The sequence below is a fragment of the Equus quagga genome, unplaced genomic scaffold (assembly GCF_021613505.1).
Source record: "Equus quagga isolate Etosha38 unplaced genomic scaffold, UCLA_HA_Equagga_1.0 203_RagTag, whole genome shotgun sequence".
NCBI classification, from domain to species: domain Eukaryota; kingdom Metazoa; phylum Chordata; class Mammalia; order Perissodactyla; family Equidae; genus Equus; species Equus quagga.
Window position 1 is genome coordinate 3,539,363 of NW_025798627.1, and position 19,123 is coordinate 3,558,485.

The 19,123-nt window shown below is 39.8% G+C and overlaps 1 protein-coding gene across 4 annotated transcripts in view; it reads left to right on the forward strand.

Moving 5' to 3' along the window:
- Nucleotides 1-19,123, forward strand: part of LOC124233480 (E3 ubiquitin-protein ligase HECW2) — a 218,417-nt gene that overhangs the window by 54,339 nt on the left and 144,955 nt on the right. Inside the window, exon 1 of one of the 4 annotated variants that reach the window (XM_046650600.1) lies at nucleotides 9,983-10,339. The exons of 2 other annotated variants lie outside the window; for them this stretch is intronic. Coding sequence is in view for 1 of the 2 variants with exons in the window: in XM_046650598.1 (XP_046506554.1) it covers nucleotides 10,199-10,223 (25 nt within the window). In the remaining variant the exon portion in view is untranslated. Of the gene's footprint in view, nucleotides 1-9,982; nucleotides 10,340-19,123 lie in introns of those variants that run through there. One more of the 4 variants, XM_046650598.1, reaches the window with a different exon arrangement.

Here is a 19,123-nt window from a genome sequence, read left to right on the forward strand (position 1 = left end):
AAATTGTAAAAATGCCATTTGAAAATGCATCAGAATAAAGTTATGCCAAGAAAAAATATACTTCTTGATTTTCTTTCTTTTTTTCTCTTTTATATTTTATTTGTTTGGTCCACATTTTCTGCTTTTAATTTAGCAGTATTGATTTAATCTGTAAGGATAGGAAGAAAAGCTTATTTTAAGCCCTTTCAGATGTAACCATTGTTACTGCATGGTCAATTTGTAAAATGGAAGCTTTGCCTCGTTTGTGCATTAAGTATTCTGAGGACATTTCAGGAAAATCTACACCAAGATAATTTTAGCACCTTCAAGCAAGAATACAATTCTTCCAAGTAGATACCCTTAGCACATGAAGAATTATGTGACCGTAATATGATTTGCGTCTTAGGGTATATTTGAGACTATCCGTCTCTTTCCTCAGGATTCTGAGAATTTACTCACTGGTGCATCTCCTCACGTCCCAGCTGCTTTGCCTTGGCACTAGCTAGAGTGCAGCTTCAACCAGCTTGGTTTCCATTTGATTTAGGGAGTAATGTTATTAAAACTTCCTTGGCCTGTTTATGAAATTGCGACATCTTCAAAGAGTAGTCTTTGTAGTTTGTAATTCTTTTCTGCTTTTCCGCTGAAGAATGAAAAACTATTTTATGTTTTGTTATCAGATTCTTTTTTACTTGTCAGTATAATGAGATTATTTAAATGTGGCTTTGTGTTTGTTCTGCTCTTAGCGTCTCTTCAAATTTTTGTTTTAACCATTGCTCCTAAATACATAAACTTGGAGACTTACTGAAGTTATGAAGTACTTCACATCCATGATGTTGAAGGGAAATGAAAACCAAGATAGAGAGTCAGTTCTTATTCATTTAATCAAAAACACGTTTTGGATGTTTCCCAGCATTGGATCATTGTTAGGAATATGAAGATTAATAAAATATCTTCTCTGTTCTTATCTTAGAACACAGACTGACAGAGGGGATTGGATATGACAGTATATCCAAGTGGACCAGACTGTCTAACATTGGTGTATGAGGACAAGATTGAAAAAAAAGAGCGTATATGAAAGTACTTTGCATAGTAGCTGATACATGATGGACATATAAGTTTTAAAAAATGTTGTCTTAATGAAAAAGTAAAAATTGTTTTTCTAGTAGAATCTATCAAGTTTCTTTAAAGAGAAACTGGAAATGATATCTGTGGTCATGAATGTTTATGATGGTTGATTGTACTATGATTTTTCCCTATGTGTGTATGCGTACGCGCTTGTGTTTCCAGTAGGAGTTAGACAGGCCCTGAGAGAGCCGGGGCCCTGATCTTTCAATAATTACGTTTGATTTAAATTGATGTGATAATTCCATTTGGAGCAGGTCTCTTTGGGTTCATGACTGTTGAGTACTTGAAATTTTGAATACAATTTTAAACTCAGTCAGATTCAAACCAGTTTTCATGTGACGTCTTTTGCTTCAAACTTTTTTTTACTGTTCCCTTTCCAGATGTATCCTGAATCTCTGTTTTGAATCTCTGTTTTGTCCCCCTGCCTTTATGATGGATGATACTTGTGTTTTTTAGTGTCTTGAGACGTGGGTTATTCATAATATGTGGTTAGCTACAAGGTCACTTTTTTTGACAACTCCATTTGATGAATAAAAATTCCTTATGAATGAGTACTTCATAAATCCACAATATAAGTAATATTTTCAAATGTCAGAATAGCTGATGGTTAAAGATATATTCACAAGGGAAATACAGAGGCTGTAGAAAGGTAGGAAAAAGATGCCAAACTTCATTTTTTTCTGTATTACTGTTTCTGTCTTTCTCATCACACTTAGCCAATTGAAGCCTCTCTTTTCTGATTATTAAAGTAATGCAAGTTCATTATAGACAAGTTGGAAAACATGAAGAATATAAAGAACACTTAAGTTTTCTTGCCACATAATAATTACCATGAACATTTTGGCATATTCCTTTTACAATTTTATTTTTGTAAATATTATACTATATATTTTTAAACTCAGTTAAGCTCATATAACTCTGTAGTATGTTTTTCCATGTATTGTATCATGAACATTTCCCATGTCATTAAAAATTATTTGGGAACATCATGTGATGGCTACATAATATCCTATAAAATGGCTGTGCCATGGTTTACCTATTAATTTTTTTGGACACATATAGTTTCTAATTATTCCAGATCATGACACAATGACCACTGAATTTATATAATCTTTGGTGGTACATGTTTCTTGAACATGCATCTTATTTTGCTTATGAAGCCATGGCAGATAATTTTTTTTTCATGTGTAAAATAATCCTCACTTTTCTGCTGTTTCTGTTTTTTTTTTCGTTTTATGCCATTATCCTTTACTGAAGGAAGTTTTTAAATTTGAGAAACAATAGCTTTTTTTAAGTTTGGAGGAGATGTTTATAAATAAACTCGAAGACATTAGAAGGTAAAATTACAAATCCTGATGAAGGCAGTTTGTAGTGGAAATGCTTACAGACCCTTAAATATAGCTGGGTAGGGAAGGGCGGAGGGAGCCCAGTTGTTACAGTCTGTTCCAGGAAAGGCAGTTTGGATGAACGCCATCTGCTTTTACAAAGATGTCTTGTGATCTTACTTTTATCTGCTCCACTTAACCTTTCCTGAAGTGATCACTGAAACAAATGTATGTAGTGCCGTAAAAGGAATTAACATAAAATTACAATTCCTGGAGTTAAAGGCAATTCTTTTTCTCCAAAGATGTCACTTGAATTTTAATAAAAGTACTGAATTGGAGCCCCATTTAATCATATCAGATAACCTAGATCGCGATGACTCCAGAGGTCGGTCCATCTAGCCAGCTGCCTTCCTGGCAGACTGTCACTCTCTGCTTAGTATAAGTATATGTCACAGAAATAAAATTCTGAAAACTTCTCCAGATATTTCAGTGATTTAGAGTCTTCTCTGTTGAGAATAATGACAACACTGATGTCTGAGAGTTTTCCGACAATGAGTAAATACTCTGCACCAGGCCCTGTCTGCTTGCTTTGGGTACCTTTGCAATCCTCTCAAAAGTGTGCTGGTTGTGCATTGTTATCATCCCCGTTTTCTCGATGAGGGAACTAAAGTTTAGAAAGGTTCATCATTTGGTCAAAGTTGCACAGCTAATAGATGTCCATTTAGGCTGCAGAACCGGTGCTATTCTGTACTGCCCATAAGCTGTCAGAGAGTTCTTACATAATTAACTAAATGAGAAAATGTCTTACAATGGATTTTAAAATGTTAAGAAAATATAATGAACAAATTTAGTGCATGATTTATACCTTTTGAGCATCACAGAACAAACTTGCATATTTAAAGGTTGACTTTATTCTCTTTTAAAAAAAGGGATGCAGTTATTTAGGGGGGAAAAATCCTCATTTTTCATTCTTCCTGGCTAGAGATCTTAGCAACTAAGAGTACAGTTGCTGTGATAGTGACTTTGTCTGCTGTGTGTACTGATCCATGCTCCCAGGGTCACCATCCTACACCTTTTATAAACACCGTGTTTTCCTTGGAATGGGACAAGTTATTCTTGGCAACACTCGTAGAGCAGAAGTAGCAACTGCAGGATGTCACCAAGGGTTATATCGACCCGAAGCAGGAATTGTAGGAATATGTCTAGAATTGAACTTGAATACTATTTAGGATGCAGGTCTTCAACAAGGGAGAGAATTATTATTCAAAGTTTCTAGGAGGCAAGAAAACTGCAAAATGAGATCTGTGTCCCATGCATTCATGCTTGGAAGAATATATTGATGCTTTGTGCTTCTTCCTACTGTTGTCATTGGCAAACATCAGTAAAATCGTTAGATAGCTGACAGGAACCCCACATAAGATGACCAAGGCCATTAAAAGACCTGCTTTTTGAGAACAGCCTGAAACAATAATTTCACGTCAGCAAAGATTCACAGATAGGGTGTCTATACCTTAAAGTCATGAAGTTCATCACTGAATCCTCAAATATTAAAGCTCAAGGGTCTCTTTGAAAGTTGAAAAATATACATTTCTAATAAGTAAAACAAGTGCTGCTTTATGCTGTTGAAAGTAAACTGTTAGGAAATTTTACTAAAATGTTATTCTTAGAGGTGGTACAAGCTAAGAAAAAGTCAATTCACAAAAAACAAAGAGTGGTGTATTGCTGAGAGATTCAGAGTGAGTTGTTATGAGAAGTTAAGGATGTTCATTCAGACGTTCATTCAGTAAATCCTTTCTGGCCCCTGAACTTTTGAGATGATAGCACAGAAAGCCACTTTTGTGTCAGATCCTGGGCCAGGAGGCTCACTGGACTGGCCAAGATGGCTGCATTCTTCTATCTAGAGTCTACCAATGCTTCTCAGGTTACCTATGATCATTCAGTTCCATCAGAGACACTGATCCTTTTGTAAAACAGAACAAAAATAAACCATTAGAAGAATGATATAGAATAAAACAAGATCTACAAACTATTAGCCCACATTTTCACTGCTGGATTAAACAGACTTAAAATGACTCTGACAGATTTCTGCAGAAGTTTCTAAAGGCTTAGGCTTAATTTCCATACATATCTCAGATCATTGCCAGCCGGTTTGTGGTCCGGCACTGGCCATGGTATGTATTTTGGGGAGCAGTGTTTGAGACTTGAATACAGACGAAATGTGTTTCCTCATGTTAGTGTCCCATCCTGTCTTCATCTTCCCTGTACTTGCTTGCCTTCCTACTGTACTCTTTTTTTCTTCTTTTCAAAAGGATCGAACGTATTCATCATGAGAATTGTTAGGGTAGGGGACACTGCAAAGGTACAAAGATACATGTCTTTTTTTGAGTTTTCTAGTAAAACGTATTTGCAAAGTCAAATGTGACGTTCACATGTACATGTACATTAACATATAGTTTATTAGATTTTGAGACTGTAGACCAGTGTCTCTTAAAGTGTGGTTCAAGGACCACCTGTATCAGAATTAGCCGGGGGACTTGCTTAAAAATGCGGACTTCTGAGACTCGTCCTATACCTACTGAATCAGAATTTCTGTGGTTTTCTCTGCGGAGTCTGAATTTTAAGCATGAGCCCCAGATGATTCTACTACACAATGAAATTTGAGAACTATTCTTTCTGGATTTGGGAATCTATGTGATTATTTGATTCTGTATCATACATGGTGGTAAATTATAAATGCGGATTCTGAAAATGTTCCCTGATGTGAATGTAGTGGAGTCTCTACATGTGTGCTTTCAAAGGAATCTCCAAGGTATATTATTGAGTTCGTTGCTGTCTTAGCCCTATGCAAAGCATTATTGGAAAAAGGCAGTGTTCTCATTTTACAGACAGGAGCAAAGAACACACATACACAAATAAAATAATTTTATATATATACTTCTCTATTGGTTTCATTTTATTTGCAGGGTTTTACGTGCCAAAAATCTATTCTTAAGTTCACCCTGCTTTACAATAATATGATTTTATTTGAAATAGTAAATAATGTAGCTGCGGAACCCATTAACCATGCAATTAAACAATCATTATGCATTGAATGAGGGAAATGGGATTGTATATAAACTGCTTTAATATTTTATTTAAAAATACTTGTCTTTACATTAACATAGGAGTAATAGAAAGTTCATCAGTAAGGAAAAATATAATGTTCTTCGATATGAATACAAAATTCACTCATAAGGAAAAATATATCCTTAGAGCTTCAAGATACATCTCAATCAAATAATGGAGACACCGCTATAGCTCAGTCTTAATACTGTCGTGGAAATTACTGAAAGGAAAAGAACCACATTTATTCTTATTTGTGTATGCCTTTCAGAGTTTTGGATGCATTACATCTGCTTGCACATATCTGTCTGTTGGAAATAGAAAAGTGAGGGTCATTTCTTGTTTATGAAAGCGATGGATCGCAATCCTAATGTTTTGCCTTGCATGGACATTCTTAAATGGATTTCCTCATCCACCTAAGATGAGAAAATCAGTCCTTTGGGGACTTTTCTTCCAAAGCATAATGATAATTTCCCAGATAAAACTATGAAACTCTAAGAAAGTCTGCCCATACCTGCTTGTACTGAACTCAGAGTACCACAAAAATGTTGCTGTCGTGAAATTGTGCAGCCTCCTGGAAAATCTTCCTCTGCAGCTGTCAACCTTCCATTGTTTGCCCTTGATCACGTTACTAGGCCTCTCTGAGCTCAGTTTCCTCATCTTGGGCATAGTAATGGCTCTCAGAATTGCTGTGAGAATTCTGTCATTCAGTGAGTCTGAAATACCGAGCACAGTCCTTGGCACATGATGAATGGTGGTTAGTCATTCTTGGGGACGTTGTGTAACAGTGGGAAATGTGTGGATAAGTTTTGACATCATCAGACCCCAGATTTGAAGTTCAGCTAGTTTCTTGCTGTGTGATCTTGTGTGAGTAAATTATTCAGGCTCTCTCTCAGTTTTCTTATTTTGTGAAGTGGGGATTGTAAAGACTGTCCCAGACAGTTATTCTGAGGATTAAATGAGGGAGTGTGTATACACACGTACAGTACCTGGCACGTAGTGAATTCTTAATAGATAACAGGTGAGAGCCATTATTATTTGTATTGAACTTGATTGTCTCCCACTTTCTAAGGTAAGTTTTAAAAACCACATATTTCATGTGCGTGTGTCAACCTGGGTTCAGATTTGAGGTCCTACTCTTCATCTTTTATCAGCTGTCTCGTTTATGAACATATTTATAAGTTTTCTGATTTATACACAAACTGATATGTATTTCCGTTGGAAGATTTTAGGAATCGGAAAACAGAGTGATGATGAGACATGCATTCATCTGGCTGCTGTATGAGCAATGTCAGAAAAAAAAGCCTCCAATAAAAACTGCAGCAGATAGGCAGATACTTGCTGCAAGACTTAAATAATGCATATGAGTGATGTCAGACTCAGAGGCATGCAAAATGCGTAAACACAAAGGAAATTCATAATGTGCTTTTCAGGAAAAGGGTTGTTCCTTCCTGATGTGCTAACCTTGATTCTGTTTTGTGTTTTTGGTGCCAGCATAAAGATACATGGAGGAGACACGACTGAATTTTTCCATTGTATTGTAATCTGAGAACTGTGTCTTTGCTCTTCTCTGCTTTACTGTTAATAAATATTCTGTGAGCTTTTGGGAATAAGCTACTTTAGTTAAGTGATGTCTTTAATTTTCTATGATTAATCCATTCAGTGTTCACAAAGCACAGTTCCACCCCTGAGCATCCTTGCTAGATCGATAAATTTGAATGTTGACAACTGTCATAACCAATTGGCTTTCCGAAGGACATCTTATGGAGATGGGGAAAAGGGACAATTTCTATTCCCTTATTCTTAACCTTCCCTTTCTCTCCCTATACACTGATGGTTACAATTTCTAGGCTTTTCTCCTTCACTGGCCACCTGTCTCCCTCACCCTCTGTGCTCTAGTCACTCCTTGAAAGTGCCATGCATGCTGCTCCCCACCAGTGGGCCTCTCCACAGCGCTGCTATCTGGAATGATCTCTCTTTCCTCTCCCCTCCCCTGTCTACTCAATTCCTAATCATCCTTCAGAGCTTAGTTTGCACACTGATTCTCTGATTTTCTGGCCCAAGTCGTGTCGGCAGCTCATCTGTTCCTTATAGCCTTTTCTTTTTCCTTTGTAGCATGTATCATAATCATAATTAAAGCATTCATTTTATATTTGTGATTTAATGTTTCTCTCTTTCTCTAAAACCAAAGCTCTGCAAGAAAGAGCTGGGGCTATGTTTGTCTTTTTCCCAACTATCTCCCCCATGCCTGGAACCATATGATATCATAGTAAGTGAAAACGCTACAGTGTTAGATGGATGCAAAGTTAGTGTTAATGTGCTTCCCCATTTTATTTGTTGTTGTGGTTTTGGGGGGTTTTTCTTCACACAAGGATGTGGTTTGGAGAAAGCAATAGCATTTGTAAATTTGAGGTCTGACACCATGGTCTTCTGACTGTACCTTCTCAATACAATAGTTTACTGTGATTAAAGAGGTACTGGCTGAACTCCTTGAGTTAAGAAATACCATCTCTGTGATAGGGTACATGTATGTGATGGCCTTAAGTCTAAGCTCCAACATTCATTTAACCTCCCTTGTTCTACGCTGTAAGTTTCTTTTGTGATCAACTTGGAAATCTAGTTCCATCATGACAATGGCTTGTGCTGTGGAAAAGTAGGTTTCCTTTACATAAGAAAAGAGCCTATTTGTCATATGTGGACATCGGTAACACATGAGTGGACCAGAACCTAGAGTTCAGCTAAAGTGGTCTATCTGGCAAATGTTACAATGTTTGGGAGGCGAAGGATCATGGCTTGGAGGGCCAGAGTGATGGGAGCATCAGGTGGGATCCAGAGACCCAGGAGTGAGTGGCGGTAAGATTGCACGATGAGCAGAACGCATGAGCTTCTCTTCAGCCCCATGGACAGCCTATTGGTCCATAACTAGGAAGTAGTTAAGAGTTCAAGATTATATACTTTCTTTGACTGGGGATGAAAACAGAGATGCTGACATTGTTGAGAAGTCTGTTGTTCATAGGCTGTAATCACCTTTGATGCCAATAAGAGGAAATGAATTCATCCTTTCTAAATTTATTTTTCCTAATTTAATGGTGACTGAGCCTACTGTGGACCCATTGGTCACCTGCAAACTAGTGAGGTGGTTGGCATATTCAGGAGAGTTATTTGAGAGGCAGTGTGTTGTAAAAGAGCTTGGGCTTGGGTGTCATTCAGATCTGACTTTAAATCCTGGCTGTTGTTACTTCTTCTCTGTGAGCCTCAGTTTCCTCACCTGTGACATGGGCCTAATAACAATATTGACTTCAGCCTTAGAGCACAGTGGCATTCATTAGAGACAATTTTGAAAGCCTGTATGATGTGTCCCTGGTACATAGTAAGCAGTCTGTACATGCTTGCTGTTGTTATTGTTTGCTGGGACACACCTGAAAATTGACAGTGATTTGTTCTAAGTTTCGGCCGGGTTTGCATGTCCAGAAGAGGCCCGGGCCCTATGTTGGTGATTCTGGAGTGCCCGGCTTACCGTGTCCACTCAGTCTGTTCAAGAATTAGCCCAAAGCTCTGTGGCCCCCTGAAACTTCATGGCAAAGTATATCTGGATTAAGGAAACAGTAGGGAGGAAATTGCTGCCATCAAATGTAGTGTGGAGCTTAAATCCAGTCAGCCTCAGTTCACAGCAAAAGCACATGACAAACGAGGACATTTCGTCTTGCTTTCCTGGAAGTTTGCTGGAAGGAGATGATCTTGCCACCTTTAGTTGCATTCACCCATTCAACCAGCACTTAATAATTGCAACTACTGCCTGGGCTGGGCCAACAGCTTCAGGAGGCCCCTTTCGCCATTAAAGAACAATGCGTCTGCACTGCCGATGCAGCCCACCCCAACCCTTCCCAGCAGAAGACAAGAGCACAGCAAGGTTGATGATTGTGTCTATTGTTGCATTAGAAGTGAGGTCTGAAAATAACTTCTGGAGTGATAACCACATTTTTGGATTTTCATTAAAGCTATATGCTGTTTGAAAAAGTTTTAGTCCTTTTTTACAGTTGAAATCACAAGTCCACAAATTCCATTCTGGCTTAGTTAGGATGTGCGGTAAGCCTATCTGTATCTGAGTAATGGTGATAGTAAACTGGAGTGCGGGGATAGTGGTCCCTGTATTCTGAGTACATCAGACAGAAAGCTCTCCTCTCCGTGATAGCAGTCAGCTTGTTGACACAAGCCCACTGTGTATGAGAGAGAGCGAGAGAGAGAGAGATAGTGTGTGTGTGTGTATGTGCGTGTGTGTACACGTAACTCATTCTTTGGAATTCTCCCGTGGAAAAGCAGAGGAAGGAAGCTGAGGGGAGGATGGGGCGATTGCATCCTGTACCCTTCGCAGGGGTGTGGCCACAGCTGCCTCAGCCAAAGGGACACTAATCCGTTACGTTTTTCACTTCAGGAAGCCTGAATGGCGATAAGTCTTGATGAAAGGCCGAGTGGCTCGCAGTGTCGTTCTTAGCTGGACAGCAGTCTCCTGGTGGAGGCCTGCTTGAATCCCTCTTAGTATTTCATTTCTAGAACTTTTGGGCAAGAGGCAGAGAAGCAGGCGCATCAGTGAAGTGGACCTGCAGAGCTCTCAAAGCCACGATAGGACTCCAGACTCACCTCGACTTCAGTTCTGGCCACTCCTGTGAATGAAAGTGCCAAGTGGTAGGCCAGGTACAGGATTTTAAGGAGAATGAAACGTATTTCTTCTTGCTGCTTCCTAAATCTGATTTGAAAAGATGGATTCTACTGTGGCAAAGGCAGAGGGAAACTCTTGGGGATTATATGAGGTAAGGTATTAGAAAGTTCTGTGAAATGGATTAGACTCTCACCTGATTTCTGTGTCCAGCTGTTTGAGATTTACAGTTGTCCATACCTTTCTCTTTGGAAAGTTCTTAAGTGCGGTCCCCTCCCAGTTTGGTTAGGTCCAATTATTACCAAAGTATGTGGTGTGTTTATTACATTTAGTCACTTGATAACTCGACATCGGAGATCAATGCTGGATTAAAGCATGTAAAACTTTTACAAATAAATATGCAGTCCCCTCCCTGTGAATTTCTGGATTCCACTGGTTTTAAATGACTTAGTTTACTGCGATAGTAAGTACTGGGTCTGCCTACAAGAATGCTTTTGAAATGGCATTAGATTGAGTCTAAATAGATTTCATGACAGGTGATCTGCCTCTGGAATAATGTTTTTTGATAGATTTTAAAGCTCTTCTCTCATGAATGAGATGTTAAAGCAGATTTACTTGTGATGTAACATTTATACGGACAAGTATTCATAGATGGTCACATTCTAGACACTGTCGATTTAGCAACAATCTTAAAACAAAACTTTAACTTGAGAATGAAACCATGTGTTTTAAGATTTTCTTGTGGCAACAGTGACAAACTGACCCAGTGTATTATAGGCCTTCAAAATATGCTTTAATTGTTTAAAAACCAGGAGGAATCCAGAGCAAAATTTCAGTTCTATCCTAATTCTTTACAAATTAATTTTTTCCAGTGAAAATTTCTGCTTTTTGGCTATAAAATGCCAGTCGGTCGTTCTCAAGGGATGTGGGCATGTTATTTTTTATTGTCGTTTAGGGTGCAACCGCCATTTAGTGCCTGAAAGCCAGGGATGCTAGCATTCTTACAATGCACTGGACAGGCCTCACAAAGAATTATTTTCTAGAATGACAGTAGCACCCTCATTAAGAAACGTTGATAAATGCTGAGTTTAATGAAAATTAAGGTGATGATTTAGTAAAGATTCAGGGGAGCGGTCTAATCTCGAGGAAGGTCATTCATCTTCTGAGTACGCCGTTTTGGAGAGGGACCCACAGGGAGCAGCCACTTCTGCAAAATTAATTTTTAAGATCAGTAGCAATGAAAGTTCCAGAGAACTTGCTCCCACACACGTCTAGTTAATATTTTCAGACCTAGTTTGGAGTAGTGCCAACGAGTATCTGGTTCACTTCAATAAGGATAACCTCCTTCTTTAAATAAAGTTAGCTGTTATTGGTTCCTGATGCTTATTGTATGAGCTCATTAAGATCAAAGGAGTAATTTACCCCTAACCAAAGGATGCTTTTGTGCTAAACATTATTTTTTATAATGATGGTACAGTTCTCGAAGTCATCAGCTATTAGGTGAGGTAAAAGTAACATCCTGAAGGATCTAGAGGTTGCTTTTAAATTTCACTTAGTATTAAAAGGAATTATCTCTGAGTTGAGAGCTTAGTGTATGCGTGGTATTTTTAAAAAAATAATTGGAGGAAAGAAAGAGGGATGTATAATCAAAACCTCGTTGTCGTTCCTGAGGACTTTTTACACATACAGCGCCACGGCAGATTCCCAAGTTACACGCTGTGTTCAGAGTCCTGGTTTCGTTGTGTGGGGAGATGAGGGCGCCTCCGCCTGGTTCTTTATTGAGCCAGGCTCACAGCTCATTGACAGCGTTTGAAGCCTTGAGTGAGCTTGCATCCAAGAACTGGGCAGCACTGAGATGCTCTGTGAGAGTCTGTGCTCCGTGTGTGACGGCATAACGTACCATTACTGTGCGTCTGGGCTGTCCTTGTGCTGCCTAGTCATTTGGCGTCCATCGAGTCTCCGAAAACATATAAATAAGCATGCTTTTGTTTTAATTTATGTCTATTTATAGAAATTAAAATAAAATAAATTTATTTAAAAGAAATAAATTTAAAAAGTAAAAACTAAGGAAATGAAGCTGAGGAATTGTGCTTTTGGGTAGTATTTTAAAAAAAATAGCACCCTTTGAAAGAAGGATGAAATGGATTGAAAAATTTGAAAAACTCACACGTTGAGCTCCTGATACGTGCCAGGTTCCCATACTGCACTCAGGTACTCCTCACAGCTTCCTGAGCTAGGTGCTGTTATCATTTAAACTCAGGCCCACCGTTTCTCTAAGTTCTAGGATCTTACCGTCACCTAGCAGCCACAGCCTGGTAGCGTCATTATCAAGCGGTGTATTACTTTTATTGCACCTGCAGTAAATGCTATGTACCTAAAAACGTACAGCATACTTCTGTTGGTGCATAGAGGGTCCATGTGGACTAATCGCCAGTGATCTATTAAGCATGTTGCACTAAGGGTTTTATTGAGTTACTAAGTGATGGAGAATTGGAGCTTTATATTTTGACTGATCAAGGTTGAGTGTGGGAAAGTTGGACTTTCAGGAATTGTTTGAATAAAGAGAGGGAGGGGAAGAGTATGGTGAACTTAGTGAAACTGCAGGATGGTGGTTGGACTTGGCCGCGGCTTAGCAGTGGATGAGTCACCCCACAGGGTCATTGTACCGAAGAGTCTGGTATTGGTTCATGGCCTTTTGCACTGAGGGTGGATGTTTATAGTTACTGCAGCTCTGTCTACGCAGGAACGATGGAGACGGGAGGAGGGTCACATTTAGATTGTGCTGCCACGCTTGGTGCTGGGCCTAGGCGCGAACCATTGTGAGCCGTCGTCTCTTGTCCTTGTACAGTCCACTCTGCACACAGCAGCCAGAACGATTGTTTTTTAAAAAAATGTAGATCATGTCACTTCCCTGCTGAAAATCCTCCCGTGACTTCCCATCACCCTCAGAGTGGAATCCAAACTCTTCACTGTGGTCTGCATGGAAAGGGTGGTGTGATGTCGAGGAGCGTGGCCTCTGGAGCAGGGCAGGCTGGGTTCACTCTGCACATACTAGTTTCGGGATCTAGGACAAATTTCCTAACTTTTAGTTTCCCATTGTTAAAAATCTGATAATAGTACCCCAAAGGATTGTTAGCGGTTTCAATGAGTTAATAAAGGCAGAGCAGTAGAACAGCGCCTGGCCCGGAGTAGGCGCCATGGTGTTGTTGTTGTTGTCCTTATGTCTACAAGCTGGTGCTGCCTAGGCTGGCGCTGCCTTCTCTCTGATCTCCGCTCTCCAGCTCTCTGCCTCGCTTGCTCTGCTCTGGCCGCATCAGTCTGGTGTTCCGCGGAACGCCGTGGGCTCGTTCCTGACTCAGGGTCTTTGCATTTTTGTTTTTTCCCTCTTCCCAAATCTCTCTGTGGAAAACGCTCTCATTTCATTCAGGTCCCTGTTGAAATGTTTTCCTAACTAACCTACGTATAACAGTACTCTTCCACCAGCCTCTCTCCCCACCTCCCCTGCTGTCTCTGTTCAAGCCATGTTATCACTACCTGACAGTACATTCTATCTACTGTACCATCTGACATAGGCATTATTTTGTATCTGCTTTTTTTTTTTTTTTTTGAGGAAGAATAGCCCTGAGCTAACTGCTGCCAATCCTCCTCTTTTTGCTGAGGAAGACTGGCCCTGATCTAACATCCATGCTCATCTTCCTCCACTTTATATGTGGGACGCCTGCCACAGCATGGCTTGCCAAGTGGTGCCATGTCCGCACCTGGGATCTGAACCAGTGAACCCCAGGCTGCCAAAGTGGAACGTGTGCACTTAACCGCTGTGCCACCAGGCCGGCCCCTGTATCTGCTTATTGATCATTTTCCCACTGGACCAAAATCTCCACAAGGACAGGAACTTTGACTCTCTTATTCCCCCTGGAACTCCTGTACTTAGAATATTGTCTGACAGATGGTGGATGCTCAAAAAATATTTGTTGAATTAAATTTTCAATAAACTTCATTTTCCCCGTCACTTCTATATTGCTTTTCTTTCTATCTTTAGGCCTTCACTGTTCCTTCTAACTCTCATCAGCCTGTCGTCACCGTGCCCCAAATTATGGACCTTAGAAAAAGATCGTTTACTTTACTCTTTCTCCTGAAAGTTATTTAGCAATAGGAAGTCTTGTTCTAACCTGTCAGCCTTGGTACATGGAATGGATTGAGGCATCTAGTGTCGTTTTATAGAATATTCCTGAAGGGCCTAATGTTAGATCTTATGCACAGGTGTTTACCAAGTTACCAAATGCTGGCCATACTTGACCCTTTAAAAGAACCTGGGCTTATATTCTCTGCGTAAAGTGTCATTGCTGAGGAAATACTCATGCAAACTGTCATGGCGAAAATTAGGTACCGACTGCAATGTGTACTTCAGAGAGACTTTGGAAATTTTTAAGCCTCACATTTTACAAAGAGCACCTAATTCTTGCTGATATTTTAATCATAAAATTAGATAAAACTACTATAAATTGCGTGTTCTGGTTTCACAATGATATTTATGATAAATTTGTACAACCACCAAATAAAATATAGACTTCTTGTTTGATATAAGTGAGCCTTTAGTGATTTTTCCATTTGAGGTATTATCAAAGAATTTGTTTCCTATATTTTATATAAGTAAACATCCAGTTGGGGAAAAAGTAAAACAATTTAGAAGTTCTCTGAAAGTCTTTGTCAAGAAAGAACTTGTTTAAGATGTTTCAAAGGCCTTTACTTGAAACTGGCCATGCGATCTTAGGTAAGCCAGTTCATCTTTTTGTGCATTGGTGTGACCAACTGTAAGATATAAACAAAATTGAATGTCCACTCAGCACAGCAGTGTGGTTAAATTAAGTTAGTTAGAAATTCATGTTACAAAGACTGTGAATTTAAATAAACTGATCTTGTTAAATTAGTCTAATAAAGCTTACCATGGAATTTGCAATGTTGTCCTTGTTTTTCTCTATTCTGAAAAAGATGGAGATCTCTTGGTGAGGATTTTATTTCTCTTTTGTGTATTTTAACACTCTAATACTAATATTCAGTTGACACTGTATCATCGTAATCAAAAGAAGATATCAAGACATCATTCATTCAACCAAATCTGAGCACCCACTATGTGCCAGATATTGTTCTAGTCACTTGAGATACATCAGTGAACAGAACAGACAAAGTCCTTGACCTCTTGGAGTTTATATTCTAGAGAGAAAGATAGACAATATATGAGAAGTATTAGTAGATGATATAGTATGTTAGTTGGTGATAGGGTTTCAGAAAAGACAGAGAGCAAACCAAGATAATCCAGGGATGTTGGAGGAGCTGCAGTTTTAAATGGAGCAGTCAGGAGAGATTTCATTGAGGTGATGTGCAAGCTAAAAAGAAAAAAATTGAAGGAGTGGATTGAGCCATAAGGATATATGTGGGGAATGTTCCAGACAAATGGACCCTGAGGCAGAAGCCTGACCACTCCTTTGAGGACATTGTAAAGGACAAAAAAGACTTTTGTTTTCCCTTGTAGGTTCACCTACTGGACCTGCAAATCAGACTGACAAAAGACAGATTAGCAGGAGAAAAGACATACAAACTTAATTAGATGTTAACCTTTTAATTCTATGTTCATGGAAGCCTTCATGGAAATGAAATGAAGACCCAAAGAAGCAGTTACACTCAGGAGCTTATATACCATTTTAACAAAGGACAATATATTGTGGAGAAGTAACTAGACAAAGAAAGGGGGGCTTGGCTTCTAAGGGTGGTAAATTGTGGGAAGGTAAATAAATATATGGGGGAAACTAATAGGAGGTAAGGGTTATTTGGTAAGGTTGTTTATGCAGACTGAAGTCGGTTCCTTCTCCATAAGGGTAAGGATAAGGGTAGTCTCCAGTGATTGAGTCATCCTCTTCCTCCTGGTATGGGAGAAGGAGACACCTTTACAAGTGGAAATTTATGTCTCGCTTTTAGACGTAAAGGGGAAGAGCAGAGAGCTAATTGCGTTCAACTCAAAGGGGCCAGTTTTGCCATGGCACTCTGATCGCCTTTGATGTCCAGAAGTCCAGTGCAGCTGGAGGGGAGCGATGAGGGATGGGGAGAGGGTAAGGAAAGACAAGGTCAGAGCTGTAATTTTTGGGGGGAGTTGGGGGAAATGGGGCTGCCCATCCTGTAGGGCACTATTAGCCATCGTAAAGACTTTGAATGTTACTCTGAAAGAAACAGGGATCCACTGAACAGAAGCGAGACATGTTTCAACAGTAAACATGACCTGTGTTTAAAATGAATTCTTCTGTAAACCATCTCTGAGCTGCTCTTTATTATCTGGCATTCTGGGCCATGACTGAAACTCTTGGGAAATATGTGCTGAAATGAGTCCAAGTGTTTCTTCCCACTGGTCTGTCGGTGGCTTCCTCCCTTGTCAAAGTGAGTGTTTAAGTGAATGGTTTAGGACCAGGTATTTTATACAGGAAGTTGCTTAGCAGAACCTCCTGCCTCTGCCCGGTGTGTGTGGGAGTGTGAATGATCAGGAGGCCCCTCGGGGTTGTGGTTGGGACTTGGCTATAAGTTAGAAGTCACCCAGCATGGATGATGGATGTAGTGAAACATTTAGCTCTTTGGCTTGGGCTCCACTTCCCCCTGGTGAGGCCTCCTGTGGGGAGGCAGTGACAGAGCCTCTCTCTCTCCTTGGTGGTGTGTGACGATGAATCAGCCTGTGCGCCCCCACTCCACTCCACTCCACTCCACTCCACTCCACTCCACTCCACTCCACTCCACCTGCCAGTGCTGCCGTCGCGCGGGCGATGAGCACGCCTTTCAGTGCACACATCTCCCCGAGACCAGGCCTTGCCGACTTGTCAGGGGCTCTTCTCAGCCTCTGTTGCTTTTCTCTCCTGGAATGTGCTGGTGTCTTTGTCCCATCTCTGGCACGTTATGAACAGCAAATCTTTCTGGTATCTATAAGAAAATTGCCATTCAAGTGGCTTCAAAACCACAACCGCCAGTGGAATGGTATCGTCACTGTAGTCTCTAGGCATGTCTGACACTCACACTCTCTTTTGCATCTAGAGAGCTTCAGTGTAAGGAATTGGGTATCTAGGGAGATTGAGTTGAAAACTAATGCCAAGTGTGCAAATTCATGAGGGAGTTTGTTCGTGAATTCTCATGGTGCTTCATAACATTGGTGCTCACTCTCCCTCCCCTGCATTGTAGTTCACATCTCAAAGTCGTTGGTGGGGTTTTCCTGTCTCATTGCAGTGGGATTCTGTAATCTGCCCAGGACATGCTGGTAAATTTGCGGTTTTAATAGCCAAGCAGTCCCTGTGAAGATGTGTTCTTTGCTCAGGTCTAGAATGATCGTTTTGATTCAAACTGTAGCTTAGTATTGCTCTTCAAATTGCACATCCCAGACAGGGCGTCTAATTCCCAGGTGTAGCGAGAATAAAGCCAGGCCCCTTTATGATCCGATCTCAGGGCATAGTTATATTCAATTTGTATCCAAAAGGTAATTTAAAATCAATTTAGATGTTTATGCTGGTTTTTGAGAAAATGTAGAGAGGGATTACTTTAAAGCCAAAGCAAATTTATGTGTCATTTTTCATCTCTCTGGCACAATCTGTCATATGGCAGATTTCTCACAATGGCAAATTTCTCATCTTTTCTCAGTTTCCTTGGGTTGATTGATAGAAGAGTGAGGGTTTTCAATCCTTTTTCTTGGTTCCTCTTCTATCTCCAGTGCTATGTGGAGGTTTTGGAAATACTGAGGTAGACGTAGAAACATTTCCAGAACTAAATTATGTTTGATATGTTCGGTCCTGTCTCCTATAATCTTTTATTGTCATAAAAGCCTATTCACAGGACACTTTCTGGAATCCAAAAATAATGTACAAGAAAAAAAATTAATCTTTTTTTTTTCTTGCTGGGGAAGATTAGCTCTGAGCTAACATCTGTGCCCATCTTCCCCCACATTGTGTGTGAGTTGCTGCCATGGCATGGCTGACGAGTTGTGTAGGAATCCAAAAATAATGTAAAGGAAAAAATTAATATATATATATTTTTTTGCTGAGGAAGATTAGCCCTGAGCTGACATCTGTGCCCATCTTCCTCCACTTTATGTATGGGTTGCTGCTACTGCATGGCTGACGAGTGGTGTAGATCTGTGCCCGGCGTCTAAACCTGCGAACCCAGGCTGCTGGAGCAGAGTGCCCCAAACTCAATCACTATGCCATTGGACCTGCCTAAAAATTAATCTTTTAAAGATGGTTTTCACACTGATCTCTGTGTGTGAAATATTGTAGGGAAGAAAGAGTTTGAAAAAACTTAAAAGACTTTATCCTTACATTGTTTTAGCTTTTTGTGGCATTTCAAAAGAGAACTCTAAATTTAAAAACTAAATTTTTAAAAACTAAATTTAAAAAAATTATCCTTTACAAGCACATTATAGGTTAATGTGATTAATCCTACTTTTGCAGGGAAGAAAAGGATAATGTCCTGGGTCCCAGGCAACAACAGTAACTTTTCTTTCTTTTTTTTTTTTTGGTGAGGAAGATTGGCCCTGAGCTAACATCTGTTGCCAATCTTCCTCTTTTTGCTTGAGGAAGATTGTCACTGAACTAACATGGATAGCTCTAAATATGGCCATTTATCTGTTGCTTCTGATGACCATTCATGGAACCAAAAAAAATGAACCCTCAGAGGTAAAAAAATATGTATAGAGAATGGTGAAACAAAGGAATAGATGGGACACTTTAATGAGTGTTAAACGTGTAGATCTCCCAAAGGATATCTTCATAGGCATCTCCCAAAGACACTGCAGACTTGATGGGTCCAGAGCCGTAAGAGTTACACATGGTCACAGGGAGCACTGATCCCTCTTCCTCAGATCTGCTTTAACACTTTGTGAAGTACGCACACCTCTGTCATAACACTTTTTACACTG